This window comes from Pyrus communis, chromosome 17, assembly GCF_041283825.1.
Source record: "Pyrus communis isolate YQ-2024b chromosome 17, ASM4128382v1, whole genome shotgun sequence".
Taxonomy (NCBI): Eukaryota; Viridiplantae; Streptophyta; class Magnoliopsida; order Rosales; family Rosaceae; genus Pyrus; species Pyrus communis.
Window position 1 is genome coordinate 9,168,502 of NC_142581.1, and position 23,161 is coordinate 9,191,662.

Consider the following 23,161-nt stretch of genomic DNA (forward strand, 5'->3'; position numbering starts at 1 on the left):
AGAGTCCCAATACGTTACTGCAGTGTTGGTAAATGGATACGGATTGGCATAGATATTAGTGCAAGATGAGGATGCCAGATTGGAGTTGGTCATCCACGTGTGCTTGGATTTGGCCAGCCATGCATGGTTACGGCTGAAGGTTTGATTAGAGTTGTTGGATGCATGGTTATCATGCATGCATGTGGTATTTGGCAGAAGTTTATTATACATGGATAAGGGTTATGATGGTAGAATAAAAAGTATTGCTAGATATTCTTAGAATTATACCGATAATCTAGTCAAAACAAGATTGCATTGGGTTGCAGATGACGGCAAGTCTTGATTGATAAGACGTGGGGTTAGCAACCAATGAAGACTCAGAGTCACAGTGTGAATGGAATTGGTTTTCGTGACTTGGACATGCGCATGCATATCTCTATAAATACCAAGCGGCAGGCAACGTAAAAGGACCTCCAACTCAACACACAATTGTACTGCGTAAAACCTCTCAAACATTTTGAAATATTTTTTGTTTTCTTTTTTTCCATCGACACATCTTCAGTTTGGATAAACAGCATTGTGAAGGTAACCGGCGAACATCTTCAGTTTGGATAAACAGCACTGTTGCCATAGAATCAGCCGTTCTCGAAGCACCTTAAGTTTGGATAAACATCACTACGTCGAGGCCGACTGGTTATCTATCCAAGTCTCGGTCGAGAAGGATTTTCGAATCCTTATTGGCAGAGGTCATCTCATTAGCCTTCTCGGCGAAGTGAGGTGGTACCAGGTTACTACATTCGGCACCTTGAGAGCCGAATTCGATATTGAACTTCGCAGAACTAGCAGCCTTGTCTTTAGGCTCGAGAATCCAAAGGCTGAGATTTGTTCCTTCCTCGGCCGCAGTCGCAAGATAAAGAAGTCAACAACGCGCTCAACGCAACATCAACAAATTTTACTCCTTGGCCGAGCTCGGCCGACGAGTTGGCACGCCCCGCATTCAACTGAAGGACGTAGTTAGCTTATTAGTTACTCGGCCTGCGCGCCACGTAGGCTTTATAATCCTTACTATGAAACATACAACAAATATTTGAAACCAAAAACTCAACACTTGATCTCTTTAAATTCAAATACAAGAAAATGGACTACCATTCAACTTAAACCACACCACATATATGTTGAATAGTAGCTCACTACTGGCACTGTAAACAATTTGCACCGCCATACAAACACACAATCCAAAATGGATGCCACAACAGTAGCTACTAAGCCTCACGCTGTTTGCATTCCAGTTCCGACTCAAAGCCATATCAAGGCAGCGCTTAAATTTGCAAAACTCCTGCACAGTGGAGGTTTTCATATTAAACATGAGGTTAAGTAACAACTGAATAATTTCAGATTATACTTTTTTATGTGAGCTTATTCTAAACCATTTAAAGAGGGGCCTAAATAGAACAAATTCAACGCCAAGCTAAACTAATCTAAATTAAACTCTATAATTAGTTCAAATCAAGTCAATTTTATGGATCAAGCATGCCATCTTGATTATATATCAGTGTGAATGGGCTTTTCCGATGATGACTCAAATATTTGTTTACCATCTTAATTTGTATTTGGTTATATTCACTAGGTCTGGTATTGTTATTGGTCATGATGCACAACCACACTACCAAACATTCAAAGGGTTGAGGTTGGTCTACCATTTATTATATGATGCTGAGAATACCTCATACTCAGTTCTAAAACTTAGACCAATAATAATATGGTAATTTTGAGATAGTTCTAAATCATGTATACCTAGGTTTATTTTTATTTTTATTATAAACGATATTTTACACTAATCAACACTAACGGAAGAGAGAGAGGGAGTTTTGAACTCGGGGCATAGTTGGTAGTTCTAAATTACATACTGACATCTAGTTCTTTCATAGTAGAACTTGATTCACTAAATTGTCTAAGTTTTTGGATGAAGAACCATTCGGGCCAGTAGCTTCTTCTGCAAGTTTCTTCCACTCCATGACCTTATTTTTCAACTTTTTACCCTTCTCTCCCTCCATTAACTCCTTGACAAGCTTCTCTACTTCATGCCTCTTCACATCATTACTAATCTCCATCCCAATGCCCCATTCATTGCAAGTATAGTGGCAGTCCATTTGCTGGTCCCCGAAGGATGGCCAACAGAGCATAGGCACTCCTGCAGTCGGGCTCTCAATTGTTGAACCCCAACCGCTGTGAGTTAAAAATCCTCCAACTGATGGGTGGTTCAGGACTTGCTCTTGTGGGCACCAACTTGCTGTAAAACTTCTTTCTTTTGTTTCGGCAACAAACTCAGGCGGAAAAATTGCGGGTTCACCAATTACAAGATCAGGCCTGATTATCCAAAAGAAGGGCAATTTTCTATTTGCAAGTCCCCAACCAAACTCGACAAGATTTTCAGGTGTCATGACTGCTATACTGCCAAAATACACATACATGACAGAATCTGGCGCCTTAGCGTTTAGCCACTCAAGGCATTCAGTTTCTTCTTTCCATAGACTATATCCAGTATTCAAGGGGTGTTCTGGTATCTGGTTGAGATGCAATTGAAGAGGGCCATTGGGATAAACAAGTGGAACCATAGATGAAAGCGCGTCAACCGCATCTGTCTCCAAGACATCAAAAGTATGAAGAACAATTGCTGAAGCTTCATGAGCTCTATCCGTTGCTTTCATCGTGAAGTTAAATAGGATGTCATCCGGATTTGTGGTTCGAAAAAAAGTTGGGATATACCTTAAACAAATATCTTTCATTCCTGGAATCCGGTCTATAACTTTTTCCAAATATCCATTTGTCAAACAGCTCTCATCTACAACAAGAAGAATTTCATTTGCATGTTTGGAAAATAAGAAATAAAGAATTAACCAAAAAATAAGCAGTTGCTTCAATAGTTGTATATATTTCACCTTTGAGTGGTCTAAGTCCTTTTTCAACCCACGCACGAAATTGTATAAAGCCCATGAAGGCACATGCAGCAAAAGTGTAAAACTGCACCGAAGAGACTCCAATATCTTGAGCAGCAGTGATTGTGACTGGGGACATGAAACCATCTGAAACTATGCACGTCACTGGTGGATTGTTGGATGTTGTTTTGGCGTCCTTGTTGAGCTTAGTGAGGAGGTCACGAAACAGCGCCAGGAAAGTATGTTTTAGTATGGAACCGCAGAGTAAAGTGAGATTTTGGGTAGCATCTTCGTCTGAATCTGGACTGCCATCTGGGATGGCTTCGAACCGGAAATCAAGCAAGCCATCTATGGTATCGGATCCTAGAGATTTAAGAAACCACTTGTGATTGAACTCCATGTTGACAAAGGTAATATGAAAACCTCTACTTAGTAGGAGTTTTTCAAATTTAAGCGTTGCCTTAATATGGCTTTGAGTCGGAACTGGAATGCAAACAGCGTGAAGCTTAGTAGCTACTGTTGTGGCCTCCATTTTGGATTGTGTGTTTGCATGGTGGTGCAGATTGTTTACAGTGCTAGTAGTGAGCTACTGTTCAACATCTATGTGATTTAAGTTGAATGGTAGTCCATTTTCTTGTATTTGAATTTAGAGAGATCAAGTGTTGAGTTTTTGGTTTCAAATATTTGTTGTATGTTTCATTGTAAGGATTACAAGAAAAGAAGGCAACTCTTATAGAGAGCCAAAAAGAAAGCTACTAGAAAAAGTAGGCTAACATTTCCAACACAATCCCTAAAATCTGCCTTAACAAGAGGAAAAGCCAAAACCTAATTACAAGGAAAGAAGTTTCTACAAGCAACTAAGAAAGGTTGACGAAAAGAGGTAAGGTGAATGACAAGGTATGGGAAGTCATGAAAGTAGGGTTAAGACCATCACTTTAGCCTATGACTTAGCTAAAGTGAGGATGACAACCCATGCATACAACCCATCATTTGAGATCTTATACAAACCGGTTTCAATACACTCCCTCAAGCTGGATCAAGGGGATTGATTGATCCAAGCTTGCATAACAAACGCTGAAACTAAGTGGAGTCTAGTGCTTTTGTGAATAAATCAGCAAGTTGATCGTAGCTGCGTGTGAACACGGTGTCTATCACCTTGGATTGAACTTGAGCACGAATATAATGGCAGTCAACTTTAATATGTTTGGTCATTTCATGGAACCCAGGATTGAAGGCAATATGCATGGCAACTTGGTTATCACAATACAAGGACATAGGTTGTGAATCCGAGCTCGGAAATAAGACCTTTCAACCATACCAGTTCACAGGCTGTTGCTGCCATGGCCCTACACTTAGCTTCTGCACTAGATCGAGCAATAACAGTTTGTTTCTTGCTCTTACAAGTGACAAGATTCCCTTCAACAAATGTGCAAAAACCTATTGTGGATTTTCAATCAAGGGCATTTCCAGCCCAGTCAGCATCTGTGTAGGCCAAAATGTGATTTGATCCATTATTCTTAATAATTATCCCCCTACCTACTGAGCCCTTGAGATATCGAAGTATTCTCTTGATGATTTCCCAGTGAACTAAAGTAGGAGAGTGTGAACTGACTAGCTAGGCTAACTGAATATGAGATATCAAGCCTGGTAATGGTGAGATAAATAAGTTTCCCAACCATTCGCTGATAAACACTGGCGTCCGAGAGAGGTTCACCTTTTTCATGCCATTGAAGCTTGCTAGCCAGGGTTGTCCGAGCTGGTTGACACTCCATCATGTTAGCTTCATCTAGAAGATCGAGAACATACTTTTTTTATTCAAGAACAATCTCTTTGAAGAAGTAGCCACCTCAATTCCAAGAAAGTATTTCAAGGGGCCCAAGTCTTTAATGGCAAATTTTTTGGTGAAGTGACTGCTTAAGCACCTTGATTTCACTCATATTGTCACCTGTAATAATTAGGTCATCAACATATCTAAGCACAACTAATTTGCCAACAATACCACTTCGAACAAACAAAGAAGAGTCATCATGACTCCTTTTGAATCATGCAGCTTCAAGGACTGAACTAAGCTTCAAATACCAAGCTCGAGGGGATTGTTTGAGACCATATATGGCTTTGTGAAGTCTACAGACCTTGTTGGATTCCTTTTCTCTTGGATGACCCGTGGGTAACTTCATGTACACTTAGTTTTCAAGATCCCCATAAAGAAATGCGTTCTTCACATCCATTTGGAATAAGGGCCATGCATTATTGACTGCCACAGACAACAATACCCTAACAGTTTTCATTTTGGCAACTGGAGCAAAAGTCTCCTTGTAGTCAATGCCATAGATTCGTGTAAAGCCTTGAGCTACTAATTGTGCCTTATGTCTCTCAATGCTTCCATTGAAGTTGAATTTGGTCTTATACATCCACCTACTTCCCACTACCTTCTTGCCATTTGGAAGATCCACCACACTCCATGTCTGGTTGTCATGAAGAGCTTAAAGCTCTTTAGTCATAGCATATTACCATTTAGGCATGCAGGTGGCTTCATGAAAATTCCTTGGTTTGAAAGTGTGGGACAATTTGTTAAGGAAAGAAGCATGAAAAGATGAGAATCTGTGATAAGAAGTGGTTGCAGAGATAGGATGCCTTGCAGTGTAAGTAATGTACTTTTGTAACCTCACTGGTGGATGTCTATCTCGTGTAGGATTTCTTCTTAGTGCACTTATAGCTTGCTGATTTGGTTGAGCTTCTGATGGTCCAGAGAAGCTCGGCACTGCATCACTTATACTTTCAGTGGGTTGAGAATTCTTAGTGCTAATATGAGCAAGGGTGACTTTAAGAACTTCTGCTGGAGTAGGCAGTGGAAATAGGTCCATAAGATCTTCCCTATTGGGATTAGTCTCCAAACCTTTGTGGAAGTAAGGTGAATATTCCTCAAATCACACATCTCTAGAGACTACCAGTTTCCCAGTGTTAGGGTTGTACACTTTGTAACCCTTTTGAGAACTGGAATATCCCATAAACACATATTTGACAGCTCGAGGGTCGGGTTTATCACGATGGAGAGCTTGAATGTGCACATAACAAGTACAACCAAAGGTCCTAAGGTGAGACAAATCTATAGACTTGCCCTTCATTACTTCAAAAGGAGATTTAGTATTCCACACCCGAGTTGGCAGTATGTTAATGATGTAAGGAGCTTAAGACCAAAATTTCTTAGGAACATTCATTTAGATCATAAGTGATCGAGTCTTCTCCAATAAGTCTTGATTATTTCTCTCTGGTACACCATTTTGTTGTGGCATACCAACACAGCTAGTTTGATGTAAATGCCATGATTGCTCAAGTAATTACTCATGTTATTAGAAGTGTACTTAGTGCCATTATCTGATCTTAACATATATAACTTAGATGAAAATTGATTGGTGATTAGATTGTGAAAATCCTTAAAAGCATCAAACAAATCACTTTTAAGTTTTAAGAGTTACAACCAGGTCACTCTAGAATAGTCATTAACAAATGTAACATAATATCTATACCCATCAAAGGATTTCACACAAGACGGACCCCAGATATCTGAGTGAACAAGTTCAAAAAGTCTACTGGTTCTAGAATTAGAGGAGACAAAAGGGAATCTAGTGGCTTTTCACATTTGACAAGTTTCACACTCAAGTGTGTTTTTACAAAAAAGGGAAACAACTTGGTCATCACAGGTTCTGAGGGATGGGCAAGGCGTTGGTGCCAGAGTTGGTGTTCCTAAACTTGACTTAAGTTGGCACTGAGCCTTTTGACAAAATTGGACTCTTTTGAAAGATAGTAGAGTCCATTTAAGAATAACCTTTCACCAATCTTCTTCTGAGTAACTCAGTCCTAAAACACAACATTGTGAGGGGAAAATATGGCAAGACAGTTTAAAGTTTTTGTGATTTTTCCTATTGACAAGAGCTAAAAAGGAAAAGAAGGTACATAGAGAGCAATGGAATCAGTATGCTCACTCAACAATCTAATCTTTCATTTCCCTAGAATAAGTTCCCTTTTCCCATTTTCAACAGACACATGAATTGGATCAATAGTTTTTTGAAATTCATGGAGACTAAAGGGTTTATTAGTTATATGATTAGTGGCACAGGAGTTAATAATCCAAAAATCATGTGTAACATTTTGCATTAAGAGCAATGGAAATGGCACTAATAATACCTGGAATATTGCCTTTCGATGTGCTCTCTGAGTCAACCAAGAATCCAGCAAATTTCCCTAGCATTGCAGTAGGGTTTTCAGTCGTCACCTCATCAGGCTCACTGCTTCCTTGCTTCTTTTGAAGAAAAGTAGCAAACTCATTGATCAAAGACATGGGATTTGTTGAGAAATTAGCCATCCCATCAGTTGAGGAACAAGCTGAGTGAAATGCTTTCAGAGTGACTCTTCCCTTCCCATCTTTGATCATCATGCCTTCCCTATCAAACTTAGGCTTCAACTACGGATGAAGAATCCAACATTTTTCTCTCAAATGTCATTTCATATTGCAATAAGAACATTTCCAGTCTGCCTTCTTCCAAAGCACCCTATCACCCATTGCTTTGTGATTTGTTGTGAAAACCCTAGCCTCAGAGTTGGGTTTGGGCTTAACTTTCATCACTCTTCTCCAAGTTTCCTCTCTCTAGACAGCATAACACACACTGGTAAAGGAGAGCATCTTTGGAGTCATTAACAAATGACTACGCAAGTCTTCATACTCAGCTCCTAAGCTTGCCAAGAGTTGAAACACCTTGTCTTCATCAACCCTCTTCAGTAGCACAACGGAATCAGTCGTGTATGGACAGCACGTATCAAGTTCATTTTACATGGATTTCATACTTCCAAGGTGTTGAACAAATGAGAGGTCACCTTGCTTTAAACTAGCAACAATTCGCTTAATAGGGTGTTAATAGGTGATCGAATAACTGATGGTCTCAACTAAAACTTTCGGATCTGAATGGTCTTCTTAAATGGGTTTGTTTGCTTTTAGAAATGATACGAAGTGTTGAAGGGTAAACACGAACCCAAAGTTAATTAGAATGTCTTTCAATATCAGGAAGTGAATCCGGGATCACAATCGAAATCGATGTAAACCGAGACGTCAGTCTAACGAAGTCCAGAATGAAGAATTATGCCAAGTGGTCGGAAGTATAGTCCTCGTGGACTGGTAGATAATATGCTGAGTGAGTTGATAGCAATTTTTGAAATGTCATCATAGTCTCCACGTGTATAAGGTGGTTTGTACAAGAAATCTATGGTGACATTCACCCATTTCTATTTGCATCCTCAACAATCCCTGACAACCCAAGGATAACCAAGGAAATTTCTTCCCATCTCCAAACAGGAATATAAGAAATTGAGATAAGCCCGATGGCTTCCATCTCATCGCTTCCACTTACTTCTAAATCAGGCACCTACTCACATATTCAGCGATATCCCATACATACAACACCAGTAATAAAGTTTACAAAAACAGTGGTACAATTTAGTACTGACAGCATGCATGGCATACGTTGAAATATGAGCCTCATAAAGAATTTTCCTTTTTCACAGTTTCCTTACCCTTAGACCATCTCTAACAATGGGCTAAATGCCAAATTTCCCCCCCAAACCATCTCCAACCCATGCTAAAACATTGGGCTAAATGCCAAATGTTAAAGTTGGGCCAAATTCCCCCCAGATTCCCCCCCCCCCCGCGCGACTGGACTAGCTGGCCCAAAGGCCAGTCTCGGCCTGCTCACTCGCGAACGCGCCCCACGCGGAGCGCTTGCAATCCGTGTCCGACAAGGTGGGCCCCGCTGTCAGCGGGTTCTCGGCCACCCAGATGAACTCCAACGGCTATTTTTGCAATCCAACGGTTGCGTTTCAAGGACCGTTGGTTGATCCAACGGTCCAGATTCAAATTTGATTTTTTAAAATATGTTATTTTAAAATACATTGAATCCAACGGCTGAGATCAAATATAATCAAATTTAACGGTAAAAAAAAAGATCTAACGGCCCAAATTAAATCTAACGGTTAAAATAATTAAAAAAAATTATTTAACTCAAAATTCACCCAAAAACTCTATAAATACCTATGTATTTGTTCAAACATCCACACAAAACTCAAATTTCTCTTACAATTCTTCCAATTTATCTTTCTACCATTTCTTTCCATTTCCAAATTGTTTAACATGGCAAAAGAGCATATTAGAAGTCGTAATTGGACTTGTGAGGAAGATGTTGCTCTATGCTTGGCATGGGTTTCTGTTAGCGAAGATGGTGCAGTTGGCACTAATCAAAATAAGAAGGTTTTGTGGGATAAAATCATTGCAAAGTTTCAAGAAAACTGCAATGGTAGCAGGCGGGATGGTGGTGGTGTTTATGATCAGTGGAAGACTATCAACAAAGCATGCACTTTATGGAATGGAAGCTTGGAGAGAGCCGTGGCTGGCATGGCTAGTGGGAGGAGCGCCATAGAAATTGTGAGTTTTGTTCTTGATATTTTATTTGTCATGTACATAATATTATGTTGCAACTAATTATTTTTATGTATTTTTTGCATAGGGTGACAAAGCAATGGAAATTTACAAGACAAGAGTAACACCAAAAAATCAAGTTTTTAAGTTGCAACATGCTTGGGACATCCTCAAGGATTGTCCAAGGTGGGGAACCGATGCGGACCAACAATGGGGAAGATTATTTCAACATGAAGCTGCACAGACAAATGCCGGAGATGAAGGTGTTGCTGAAGGTGTCGATGAAATGACCCCATCTCCTTCTTTTGCAAGGCCCCCAGGAAGAGATAAGCAAAAGGAAGCAAAGAGAAAAGGGAAGTCCCAAGATCTGATGAGTGGACACTTTGATACCGGAATGGCAAAATTGAACGAAACTCATAGCGCTCGCCAAGAAGAAGCGGCTCGAATGCGTTTGCAAATGAAGGAAATCTCGGATAAGGAGGAAAATAGGTTTGAAATTGAATTCATGATGAAGGACCTCAGCCAATACACTCCAGAGAGGAAGAAGTTCTTACGTGGTAAGCAAAAGGAAATTATGCGAAAGTCTGCCTCAAGGAGTATTTTTCAATATTTATCGGAATTTAAATTTTTTTAGATTCAAATGTTTATAAAATTAATTTATGACAATCTACATATTTATTTTTTTTTAAAATTTTAATTTAAGAAAAAAAATAGCCTAAGTTCATTCTTTAATAATCCCGGGCTAAAATTTTAGGCCAGAACGGTTGGAGTAGAAAAGTTGTTTCTGGGCTAAAAGCTAAATTTTCCGGGCTAAAATATTTGGCTTTTAGCCCAACCATTGGAGATGGTCTTAGGCAAGAACAATTTGTTTCTTATCAACAGAGTTCCAATTCCTCAAACTTTCAAATCCCGTCTCGTGTCATCTGACACTTGCTCCTTCAAACTCGCATTTTACTGAGCAACTCTTGGGCTTCTTGCCTGAACTCTATCAATACAAGTTTGACTTATAAGTGAGCCGACAATACTCACCGTGGATCGAATGCCAAAATAAAGCCAAATCCATGAAGGGAAAACAATAGTGAGACACGGATAGCTTGGATGGAGGTAAGTTGTCCATGGAATTTCTGACTAAAAGCACCAGCTACGACATTTGCCTGACCAAGATGGTACTCAAAAGTGCAATCCAAAATCACCGATGAGCCCCATCCACCTATTTCATCTAAAACTCAACTATTTCTATGTCAGAACACACTACAACTTCTTTGGTCAGAAATGATGCAAAACAAGAGACTTAAAACTCACCACCAACATCAATAAAAGCAAGGGGGAGCATGAGTTAGACAATGTTCCAAACTCCAAAAAGTTTTGTTCCCAACTTTCGTCCCACATAAATTTCTACAAAGAAAATGTGTCATTAGTTTTTCAAGTAAGACGGTAACCACTGGCTCAAGGTCAAAGATAGGATGGTTTACCTCCTGCGGTTCCAACCATAAAGATGAACACGCATTACTCGATCATGCTGCATCAACATGCAGCCAGACATCCGATAACACATCATCGTAGGATTGAAATTCATCGATGTCATCAAAAAGTGTAAGAACAATGATCAAGTGAGATAATATGTCTGTTATCAGGAGCTTCGTTCACCTTCAACAACTCAAAAAAATTGACTAGTTTCATAGCCAAGAAGGAGATAAGGTTATGCTCAAAGAATCGTTAAGAACTGTTGATAGAAAGTGACAAAATCAAGAATATTTCGCATTTCACAACACCTTGTGATGATTTTCAATTTCCAATGATCACAACCTTTTTGGAAATTGATGAGAATAGCGTTTACTATAAAAGAGTCTCCCAAGAAAAGTATTTAGTCTAAACAAAGCCAACGTTAAAGAATTTGGTGTAAAACTTACTGTCGATGTTTGGTGAACTTGACCTTGGTATTGGAGTAAACGAGAAGGTTATCTATAGTACAATCATTGAGAAATCTTCAGACAGTCTACACGAATTCCCTCAGCGGCAACTAGTCCGAGAACATTGATTCAATCTTACCAACTAACACTTACTAAACACGACTATCAGTTACTCGTTTTCTCCAACTCACACTTCAAATGTTTCGAGGAAATTCCATATAGATATGACTTTATCCGCCATTCTTAGGGAATGCATGTCACTGAGTAACTTCACCGTTTCAGATCTCCCACTCATACCACTAAGATTTCTCTGTTTCATAACACTCCTAGGTAGATACGACTCTATCTGCCATTTCTAGGGATTGCATGTCGCAGAGTAGCATCACCGACTCTGATCTTCAGCTGGTTTTAACCAGACTTCTTCTCCCCTGAGGTTTTCTATTTCGCGTTACTTCAATGTAAATCCAACTCTGCTCGCCATTCCTAGGGAATGCATGTCACAAAGTATCGATTCGTTGATGAGTCGTTCATCACTACAATTCGTCGCTGTTAAGGTACAATCCCGACACGAATTTTGTACTTCAAATAGGATGTGACAATTCAAACAAAAAAAGGTTTACACAACTGCACCAAAAGGCATCAAATCCGGAAACCGTGGCATCCAAATAATGTCAAGGCCGACACACTACTACAATAACAGAAGATCCTAAGTATGCTCTGAATAACTAGGCTTTGATACCAATCTAACACGCCTCGATCCCGGTGTCCGAAAGACAATGGGATGGCTATGTGCTTGTTGACACCTCAGGGTGACGCAAGCCATTCATGAATGCATATGCTAATAACATGTAAAACATACATAAAAATTTTGTGCATAACTATGCAACGTAATATTCAAATACAACCTTTACAAAATAATATAATAATATTCAACTGCCAACAAAATAATGGTGATGATGCCTGACATGTTCAGAGCATACTACTAATTAAGATTACAAAGAAAGGGGTCCTACACCGAGATGACTCAAAGATACCGATGCGGAAATGCCTTAACGTCGGGATTGTATGCCTTGATTCTAAGTCCTAAGGGGGCATAAAACAAAACATGAGTGGACCAAGTTTATATATAAGGAATACTAAAACAGTTATTCTTCAACGTACTAACCCCCAAAGTTTATGAAAACTCATCTAGCATAATATGTAATAGGTTTTCCGAAAACCCTAGCATGCCATAAAAACTTCATAAAACATATATTATATATAGTTTGCTTAGTAGCATCATAAAGGCATATATATAAATCTTCATTCACCCGAAGGCACTTCATCACCTGCCCGTAGACATATATAAATATATATATATATATATATATATATATCTTCATTCTTCATTCACCCGAAGGCATTCATTCGCCTGCATGCCCTACATCACCCGACAGAAGCCATATATAAATCTTCATTCGCCCGTAGGCCCCTACATCACTTGACCGAAGCCATATATAGATATCATTTGCCTATAGGCTCCTACATCACCCAACCGAAGCCATTTAATGATATCATTCACCCGTAGGCATATATATAAGCACATAAATCATAAACATAATATTTCTAAAATATGTCTCATCAGAGCTCAATAGCTCAAACATCATATCATAAATCATGTTCATGGTATATAATCATAAATCTTTCAAAGAACATAAATCTGATAAAGCATGATATTTCATAAAGCGTAAATCCGTTTTACTCATAAACGTTTTGTAAAATGTAGTCATAAAATCATGCTTTTCATGTATGCATTTCTTGTAATTAAATGATGCATTTTGGAAGGGGTCCACTCATAGATACTCCGTCGCTGAAGAGCCGTTCGAACTAGGAAGGACGAAAACACCACTAACAAACACACCTAAGCACATAAAAGGACCAATTAATAAAACTTTACTCAAACGATTGAATTTGGGAAGATGGAGTGCGGATTTGGAATCAGAACATCAAAATTAGTTTAGGAAAGGTCCCGGCTGAATCCCCAAAAAAGTCAACCCAAAATCAATGTTGACTGGTCAATGGTCAACGCTGACCAGAAGTCAACGGCTGACTCAGCCGAGCCAAGTCGGTAGAAGTGCCGAGCTAGCCGGAGCTCACCGGAATCTGGGATTTTTGGCCGAAAGTTTGGACAATTTTCAAAGCTTCGTAACTCACTCGTTTCTTAACCAAAATCGACCCATAATATATCAAACGAAGCTAGGAAAGTGAAGAATAAGATTATACCTATTTGGAAGCCCAATGGTTGCCAGAGATGGCCGGAAAATTGCTTGAAAGGTGACTGGTACGCGGGCAAACTGGAAAACTCACCGGAAACTAGGTAAACTTTAAACGTTCATAACGTCTTCAGTACTCAACGAAATCTAGTGATTCAAGAAAAAAAATTATACTTCTTGACGAGATGAAGAGAATGGTACCTTGTAAGACAGCTAACTCGACATGGTTTGATCGGAAAACGACTTGAAAGTGGTAATGCTCGCTGGAAAAATAGGAAAGCTTCCCCCGTGAGATTCCTACATCCAAACATCACCAAAAATTCCCAAAACTACTTCCAAACATAACCAAGATACAATCTACAACTTTTGGATGAGGTTTGAGGCTTACCTTCGTCGGAGAACGTGGAAACTCGTCGGAAAACTCGGTGAATAGTGAATGCACTGTGTAGTGAGTTTGGAAGTGTTTGGAGGGTTCTCCTTTAATTCGGAGTTCACCTGGGTGATGGTGGGGATGTTGTTGTCATTGGCGTGTTATTTGTTTGTGTGAGAAACCCTTGGAAATGGTGGTTTGAAAGAGAGCTGAGAGTGTCGAAAGGGAGAGAGATGAAAGAGTTGTGAGAGGGAGAAAGAGTGTTTCAGACAAAAGAAAGAGGAAAGATGTCACGGGGAGGGAAAAGGGAGGAAACATGTGAGCCCTAGTGGCTCACAAAACAAGGTCACTAAGGACGAAACACGAAAAATATCCGAAAACCGTTTGACGTTTCGAAACGTAAAAACTTCGTTATAAATCCAATTTCAAATCCGTTTGCGCCTACATGTTCGTGGTGACGAATACATAAGAATAAGTTACAAAAATTAGGAATACGTGTTTTGACAAGATGATCAACGAAAGTCAACTCAAGGGTAATTTGGTAGTTTCATAAGTCCGATAATACAAAATACGATAAATCAGGGACAAGGTTTCACACTGGGAATCCCACTCCTTAATTTGGAGGAATTGGACTTCCTACATGAGGGAGGTATTTTAATTCATGGACATCTGAGGAATCTCAAATGGATTTTCTACCAATTATAACCTCACTTATTTCTTATTATCCTAAGATTGTCCTTCATTTGACACTTATCCAGCATTGTTCATTCTTCATCTCTGTCAACACCACACCCTCGGCAGTGTATGGCCACATCACATACCTAGCCTAATCTCAACTTGTTTCACCGAATTGCTGGCCTCTTACTTGAATTCGATCGTTGCACTCTTACCCGACGTAGTGGACCGAGATCAAGACGGCGACAAGACCGCTCGGCTCTAGACCATGAATGGCCTAGCTATAGGGCAGTGGCTATGGAGGCGTAAGGGGGTGGAAGATAAAGACAGGGCAAGGAAAGAGAAGGATGGGTAAAGGGTTATGCGACTGGGAAGAAATACCTTTAAGATGAAAGGGAGCCGTGGGAAAGATGGACAAGTGGGGGATGGATGAAAAAACCATCTTTTAATAAATAAATAAATAAAACTTTCTCTCAAAAAATAAATAAATAAAAAATGTTTAAATATTTTTATATAGATGAATTTAATTAATAAATTTAATTTAATTATTTAGTATGAAAATAATTTATTTATGTAAGGGCAATTTAGTAATCTACCTAGTTTTAATTTCGATTGAAGTGAATTAGTAAACAACTTATATAGACTCAAACATCTTTCCTACTCTGATTCCAGATAGTTTTAGTAAACAACTTTAACAAGAATCTGATTTTGATTCTACCTCAGTTTTAGCAAACAACTTCAACAAGAATCTGATTCTAATTCCACCTCATTTCAATTCCTCCTCAATCCAATTCCTCCTCAATTCAATTCCTCACAATCTGATTACGGATTAGTAAATGCGCTATAAGTGGTTTCTCCTTTGATGATGGATATTTTCTTTGAGAAATTCAATACCGTCTTGTATCTTTCAGTAATTAACTTTAGACGTTCTCAAACCATAGAAGAAGAAAATCATGTGTCCCTAAGTGTACGTACTCTGTGTCTGCATCTATCGTCAAGTGACCCAGACAAAGTAAATATTGGTACATAAGATAAAACTTATATCCAGATAAAACTGAAGATGGTAACAAAATAAAATATACCTAGCTAGTCTTTGAACAAATAACTTCTTATCCAAAACATCTAGCTTTTTCTTAATTGCATTTGATTCACTAATTTCTCTAAGTTTGTGGATGAAGAACCATGTGGACCAGTGGCTTCTTCAGCCAATGTCTTCCACTCGATGGCCTTATTCTTCATTTTCTTCCCCTTCTCTCCCTCCATTAATTCTCTGACAAGCTTCTCCAGTTCATCTCTCTTCACTTTATTATCAATCTCCATACCAATGCCCCATTCTTTGCAACTATAGTGGCAGTTTGTTTGCTGATCAGCAAAGAATGGCCAACATAACATAGGCACGCCTGCAGACACACTCTCTATTGTCGAATTCCAACCGCTATGTGTTAAAAATCCTCCAACTGATGGATGGTTAAGCACTTGCTCTTGTGGGCACCAACCTGCTATTAGACTTCTTCCCTTAGTTTCATCCACAAACTTAGGTGGTAAAATTGCGGATTCACCGATGATCAAGTCAGGCCTAATTACCCAAAAGAAAGTAAGCTTGCTATTTGCAAGACCCCAACCGAACTCCACAAGTTGTTCCGATGTCATTACCGTTATGCTGCCGAAATTCACATAAACAACTGAGTTTGGCTCCTTATCATCAAGCCATTTGAGGCACTCAGTTTCTTCAATCCATAGACTGTATCCCAAGGACTTCAAAGGGTGTTGTGGTATCTGATTGAGAAATAATTGAAGAGGGCCAATGGCGTATACAGGTGGAGACATTGACAAGAGAGCATCCAAAACATCTGGCTCCAATGCATCAAAAGTATGTACAATGACTGCTGAGGCTTCATGAACTTGACCAATTACTTCAAGGACGCCAGTGAAAATTTCATCATTGGGATCTGTTGTTAAAAAGTTATTTGGGAGATCCCTTAAACGGATATTTTTCATTCCTGGAATCCAATCTATAACCTGGTCTAAAAATCCATTTACGAAACAACTCTCATCTGCACAATTAGCACCCACATGATACTTGAACATTAATGAAAGTTCATTAATTTGCATACTTAGAAAATTAAAGAGCAAATCTCATGGACCATAATTTCACTTTTTTACTAATGCAACAACTTTCGTTGGTGAACTTTGAACTCACACCTCCTCCAACAGAGTGGAAACTGGGTGCTACTAGAGTAGTCACTAGCGACGCAATTGTTGATTGGCAAAAACAGAAGAGAAACTAATACTAAAATTAAAGATTAATTTCTTCAATTGTTTCACCTTTGAGCGGTGCAAGTCCTTTTTCCACCAAAGCAGGATACTGCTTAAACGCCATGAAGCTGCTTGCTGCAAAAGTAAAGAAAAGTGTGATGGGGATGCCAAGTTGTTTGGCAGCAGGAGTTGTGAAAGGCATGAAACCATCCGAAACAATGCAGGTCACTGGATTTTCATTGTTCAGTTTTGTGACGAGGTCTAGAAAAGGTGCCAAGAACTTATTCCTGATGGAATCAGCGAGCAAATTGAGGTCTTGGGTGGCATCTTCATTCGAATCTGGAAGGCTATCGGGAATCGTTTCAAACCGAAAATCTGACAAGCCATCTAGGGAGTTGGGTCCAAGAGATTTAAGTAAGCGCCTGTGGTTGAACTCTGTGTTGATAATGGTTATGTGAAAGCCTTTATGGTGGAGGAGCTTTGCCAATTTGAGCATTGCCTTTAAGTGACCCTGAAGTGGAACAGGCACACAAACAGCATGAGGTTTATTAGAACCCATCTTACTTTGTGTGTAAATTTCTGATAATGATGAATGTTTATAATGTGTGCATTTTATAGGTTAGGACAATGAGTTCTACAAAGAGTCCCATGCACAAGAATTTTGGCATGACTATTATAATAAATTAATAATCATGGATTATAGTAAACAAAAATAAGTTACCAACTAACAATTTTGTTACCCTGGTGTTTGAAGAATATCAAGGTCAAGCGTGTCAGTACACAAAAATAAGTTACCAACTAACAATTTGAAAGAGTCAACGTTTGAGGATACAAACTTGAATAGAGTAGTTTGATCAAATTCACTATTCATATAACTCTCACAAAAGGTGAAAATGTGTTTCGGAAGTTATACCTATGTAAACTCAAACCATATTCAAATACAATAAGACTTGTTTCTTTTAAAACTATAACTGATCATCCATCTAATCTAACTGTCATACTCAAATTTCTAACCTTTGAGACAAGTAGACGAAGAACGTCCAAATTGATGAGAAAATCGGTACACAAATTTTACGAAGACTAAACTGTCATTACATACATGTCCAATCTGAATGGAGTAGCAAGTAAAAACATGAAGAAAGGACGGGCATAAGCAATCAAAATTATTTTTAGAAAGAGAATAAAATAAAGGCCTTGTAAACTAGAGTTTCTTTGCTAAAATTACATGACAAGATGACAAGGCCGGCTGGTTGGAATCTTCAAACAGAATTCGTGATTATCAAAAAGCTTGTTGAGAGTATTAATAAGATACTTGATAATGAAAGTTCAAATTTTTCTCTTATCAAGAAAAGATTAAAGTTCAATTCTATCCCGGATCTTACGGTAAATTTCAGGCGGCTTTAAATTATCAGCTCGCCGGATCTTTTTCCTGAGGATCTGGGGGATCTTGTAATCATATATGTTCATCGTACATCATGCAGTCCGTTTTCATTAGGTACTATTTATATTTAATTTTAAATTTAAAATGATTTATGACCACACAATGTACGATGAACGGACATAATTACAAGATCTCTGGATCCCTAAAAAATGGATCCGCCTTTTCCTCAGAAGTGCTTCTGACAATATTTGGTAAAAAAAAATTAGGAACATAGAAAAGCTTTTGGTTACCTAAAAAACAATTGCAATTTTGTTAAAATTATCGATACTTTTCTAATAGAAGTGATTTTACTCAAAATACATTTGAGCATAAGTACTCTAAAAGAAGTATTTTGGAGCGGACTTTTATTTCTCCATCTTTTTATTTTTCATTATAATCATAGTTATCTAAATGTATCAAATAAATTAACAGTGTAGATACTAAGTAGTATATTCAGGATGAACCGTCCATATATTTAATATATTTGGATGACTAAACAAACTCTAATTCGAATAATTTTTGCAGAGATAATCTTCAAATGACTAAACAAACTCTAAGTCAAATGCTATTTCGGCCTAGCAGTCTGCTAAAACAGAAACAAACCTTTTGACCAAGTCCCAATAACTCTACCCTAAGAAGTTTTACACTTCCCTTCATTTGTAGAGGACCCTCACTAGCTATGTCTCAATTCTTAGTGTGATTTCTTGTTTGCAAGGGAATGGTGACCATGGGAACACAACAATTCGTATGTTACTCATAATTTTAAAGGCTTGAAAGCTTTTCCTCATGCCGCCCCTATTTTCTATGCATTTTAGCACAATATTTGTAGATAGAGTAAAGTTTGGGAGATCAAATTTTTAAATCAAATTTGTCAATCAATTGATGTGTCATCAATAAAAAATAAGCACATTAATCAACAATTAAGTAATAATCTAATCATCACTATTCACAACATTTGATTTACAAAATTTGATTTATAAATTGAATCTTTATAGCATTACCCTTGTAGATAACTTCGTGGATTATTATTGCACAAGCCAAAAAACCGAGGGTAGGTATTGAGTCATAATTAAGTTGTCGCATGGGTTAGCTCAAATGGCGAAGTTGAGTGAGACTTGAACCTTTTGCTAATTAATCACATTGAACTTCGACAATATGGTGCAAATTAAGTATTTTCCATCATTTCATTATTTTTGTCACAAAACCTAGTGATCGACCTAAAGTCACATGTCTAATCACAAAGCTAGGTTAGACGCCAACATATGACTTAAACAACCTCAAGTTAGATCCTTAACATGAATCTGGATTCTATCTGGATCCTCTTTGTGAGGATTCTGGGAATCCGTGAATCATATATGTTCACCGTACATCATGCGATCAGGAATTATTTTAAATATTTTTATTTAAAATTAAATACAAACCGAAGTACCTGACAAAAACTAACCACATGATGCATAATGAACGGACATAATTTACGAATTCTCAAGATCCTCACCAAAAGGATCTGGGATCCTATTGGCCTTAAGATAGCTATATATAGTAATAGTACGTACTTTCAAATTTTGCTTCAACGTGTAAGATTCTTTCCACTGATTAACTAGTTTGGCTTAGTCATATAAATTCAACTTTGACCTAATCTTATCACACTCAAACCTAATTAAGGTCTAATCATACAATCCCAAGTATTTTCTGTTAACATGATGGCACCAAGATATTGGAGTTAGATATAATCCAAATTTAGCAAGGAACAAAATAGTTAGGAACAGTTGAGATCCAGTAATAGCAATAAAACATGGCATGTGCATAAACGGTGTGACATAATATACCAAAGTGCACCACCTCCTTTAAATATACTCCAAAGTTTTACAGCATATAGAGGAAATATCACATTTTTCACACAACCTAAACACACAAATTACAAATATACTCTAAAGTTTTACAACATATGGAGGAAATTAATCGGAATGGTGGCCAGGCACCTAGCGCCTAGGGTAAACCCAGACGACGCTAAGTGGAACTTAAACGATGCTGGATGGAGATTTTGAAAACAGTAGTTAGAAAGGCATCATATCTTATTTCCTTTACAAAACCAGTAAAAAACCAAGCAAAGCGGTACCATCTCATAAGACTTGCAACTCCCATTTGCACATGATTGGCTTTCGGCTCTCATGCATTTGTAATGAAGGGGAAACAAATTTAAGCACGTGCCGTTTGAGGGACAATTTCCACGTGCCTTAAGTTAATGAAAACAACTTTTCCTTTTGAGAAAGGAGGACTTGACTACCTAGATGAGTGACAATATGTAATGTGAGTGAAAGTACGTACATGATAATTGCATGCATGTGGGCTGCAATACATGCCTATGTTGTATGACAAGGACTTTTGTGGAACAAGCCTTATCCATGCCTATGTTGTTTATTTCCCTTCTTGTTTTAAAAATGTCCATTTTCTTATTATATGTGAGAATTTGAAGACTGGTCTACAACATTCACAAGTATTTAGTATGATCACTATTCATGAATTAGATATGTTTTGTAAATGTCATTACAACATATTTGATGTTTAAATAATGATAGTAGTGAGTATTTACAAGTATTGTAACAAAATTTGACATTTTAAGTGAGTCTAGATATTAGCAATCACTTGTATAATCAATCTATTATACTTGTGTACAGAAAATGGTTCTCACTACACCCTTGGAACCCACTAAATTCCTCATCCAAACAAACCCTTTGTGTTTTTGGATTTTAGAGAAACATATCGAAAGATATTTTTGTTGATTGCAATAATTAAACTTGTTTCTAAATATGATTAAACTGCGTCAAATGTAAAAATAAAATTTTCATTTAAGAGTAAGACGCCAAATTCGTAATAATATGATTAGACTATATTCAAATAAAAGAGATGATGATTATTCATTAACAAAATATCTCAATTTTGGGCATTTGTCTCCCCCCTAACGTGCAAGTAAATAGGATTACGAGTCAATTGCATCACCAAAGCAAAACAAACCCTCATGAATTGCAAATTTGCAATACAATACTTTCCATTTTTGGAATCCCATTTGAAAAGACAAAAGGCCGCTACCTTCACGCAATGTCATAATGTAGAAAGTGTGAGAGAGAGGTAGAGAAAATTAGACGGAGAAAGAGAGTGAAAGAATTTCTCACGTGGCCAAATACCTAGCCAACATTTGGGGTACGATTTTTATGCTTTTTTTTATTTTATTTATTTTATCAAACACTCTCCTATATCAAACCATGAAAACTCTGATCCCTTCGTCGATACAGTTCTCTAGCCCAACCACCCCCATCACCACCCCCTCCTCCCCCATTTTGTAGCTTTATTTTTATGACTTGATTTAATTCTCAGATGGAATAGTAGTCTTTCCTCCTACTGGCGGCTATCGGAAACGGAGTGCAGCCTGTACGTTCAACTTTCTCCGATGGCCACTTCTGAACCACAGTCGTATTCTCACAAAACTCCAACGTAAGTTCATCTGTGTTTTCGTGCCCAAAATGCTATGATATTTTTCCGCATTCACACGCACATAAGTGAGTCTTAACTGTGCATGTATGAGATTGACGATGAAATTCACACGTACACTAGTGGATGAGAAGTTATGATCATTTTGTGCGTGTGTGGACGATTTCAAAAACATAGCCTTTTCCTTTTGGTTTTATAAGAGATTGCATTTGATATATCATGCAAAAATTTGAAATGACCAAACAAATGTTTAATTCTATCTGTTTGCTTGTTGATATCTCTTTTGGAAACTGGAAAAAGACTTCCCTGATATCTCTTTGCTTTCCCTCTTATCTTTGTTAGGGGTGAGTCAACTCGGAGCAAAGAACAAATTACGATTTTTTATAATGGACAAGTTTTTGTTTGCGACGTGACGGAACTTCAGATACTTCGTGTATTGTCTGAAATAGGTTTGCATTTTTAGGGGAAAAAAACTGTAGGTTCTCTGCAATGTGTATGAATATGATCCGTTTCTTTATATCTCATTCGTTTATTTCATGTTGCATTTAATGTAATGTGGTACTGTAGATTTTCCAGTAAATATATGAGAGTCAATGCTATACGACAACATTGTATCAAACAAAAAACAGAAGAGGAAACTGAGAAATGAAAGGAACAGAACAATTAGAGTTGTGCCATAAAGTATGGTTTCAAAACTCAAAAAGTTCTGGGTAGAAAAGAGGATGTGCAACAGAAGTATTAGTCAACAAGTAGCTTGAGCCCAACCCTGTGAACCCAACATAAATGTTATTAATCAGTAGTCAATTATTATTGGTTTTAATTTTTTTCATGTTTTTGGTACATCTGGAGAGAATGATTTCGATCTTGATTATGTTTTGGAAGGATAATTAGGATATCAATCTAAAATATGCTTTTGACCTTTATTTTTCAAATTAATGAAAACTTTATCTTTTACAACAGTAACATTGGATTTACTAAGCATAAGAGATACTATAGGGTTGGAAGGATGACCTACACGACTGTGCCACAATGTAGTCTTGACAGTGTGTCTAAGGCATGAAATTGCTGGATAAGGTTGTTTCTGAGATGCAGGGGAAGAACATGAAGGAATGGTATAAGGTATAGTCCATTGTTGCATAGTCCTTTATATATGATTCTCCCTGTGGCCTTGTCCTGAATCCAAAAACAAAATGCATCAAATATGAACAAACAATTATTGTCCAAGAAAATTCTGTGAACTGACAGCAAGTTAAGAGTTATTCTAGGAACATAAAGAACAAAATTTAATTTGATAGACTGCATAGGAATTTTGAAAGTGGAATGGCCAAAATGAGTGATTGATAAACCTTCACCATTTGCTGTTTGTAGTGTGTCATTATGAGGATATGGATAAGCCAAGGACAAATTGTGCAAA

At 37.8% G+C, this 23,161-nt stretch overlaps 3 protein-coding genes and 1 long non-coding RNA gene across 4 annotated transcripts; 2 read left to right on the forward strand and 2 right to left on the reverse strand.

The window, feature by feature from the left end:
* Nucleotides 1-1,838: 1,838 nt before the first annotated feature.
* LOC137749368 (7-deoxyloganetin glucosyltransferase-like) lies at nucleotides 1,839-3,447 on the reverse strand. The gene is made up of 2 exons (XM_088689616.1): nucleotides 2,919-3,447; nucleotides 1,839-2,821 (listed from the first exon to the last, which is right to left on the reverse strand). The coding sequence occupies exons 1-2, from the start codon at nucleotides 3,445-3,447 to the stop codon at nucleotides 1,902-1,904; spliced, it is 1,449 nt and encodes a 482-aa protein (XP_088545742.1). The 3' UTR covers nucleotides 1,839-1,901.
* Nucleotides 3,448-9,364: 5,917 nt separating this feature from the next.
* On the forward strand, nucleotides 9,365-10,012 carry LOC148689404 (uncharacterized). Its single transcript, XM_088688466.1, has one exon. It carries the CDS (start codon nucleotides 9,479-9,481, stop codon nucleotides 10,010-10,012), a length of 534 nt encoding a protein of 177 aa, XP_088544592.1. The 5' UTR covers nucleotides 9,365-9,478.
* A 5,695-nt stretch (nucleotides 10,013-15,707) lies between these two features.
* LOC137709427 (7-deoxyloganetin glucosyltransferase-like) lies at nucleotides 15,708-17,412 on the reverse strand. The gene is made up of 2 exons (XM_068448517.2): nucleotides 16,911-17,412; nucleotides 15,708-16,639 (listed from the first exon to the last, which is right to left on the reverse strand). The coding sequence occupies exons 1-2, from the start codon at nucleotides 17,398-17,400 to the stop codon at nucleotides 15,708-15,710; spliced, it is 1,422 nt and encodes a 473-aa protein (XP_068304618.2). The 5' UTR covers nucleotides 17,401-17,412.
* Nucleotides 17,413-21,605: 4,193 nt separating this feature from the next.
* Nucleotides 21,606-22,348, forward strand: LOC148689405 (uncharacterized). Its single transcript, XR_015958187.1, has 2 exons — nucleotides 21,606-21,750; nucleotides 22,090-22,348. It is a non-coding gene; the product is annotated as an uncharacterized LOC148689405 (long non-coding RNA).
* Nucleotides 22,349-23,161: the final 813 nt, after the last annotated feature.

Excerpts from the sequence above, each read along its gene's own strand:
- LOC137749368 (XM_088689616.1), bottom strand. The coding sequence starts at position 3,447 with ATGGAGGCCACAACAGTAGCTACTAAGCTTCACGCTGTTTGCATTCCA. Across the intron at positions 2,822-2,918 it reads AGGACTTAGACCACTCAAAG|ATGAGAGCTGTTTGACAAAT; the intron begins GTGAAATATATA and ends TTCTTGTTGTAG.
- LOC148689404 (XM_088688466.1), top strand. The coding sequence starts at position 9,479 with ATGGAAATTTACAAGACAAGAGTAACACCAAAAAATCAAGTTTTTAAG.
- LOC137709427 (XM_068448517.2), bottom strand. The coding sequence starts at position 17,400 with ATGGGTTCTAATAAACCTCATGCTGTTTGTGTGCCTGTTCCACTTCAG. Across the intron at positions 16,640-16,910 it reads AGGACTTGCACCGCTCAAAG|ATGAGAGTTGTTTCGTAAAT; the intron begins GTGAAACAATTG and ends CTAATTGTGCAG.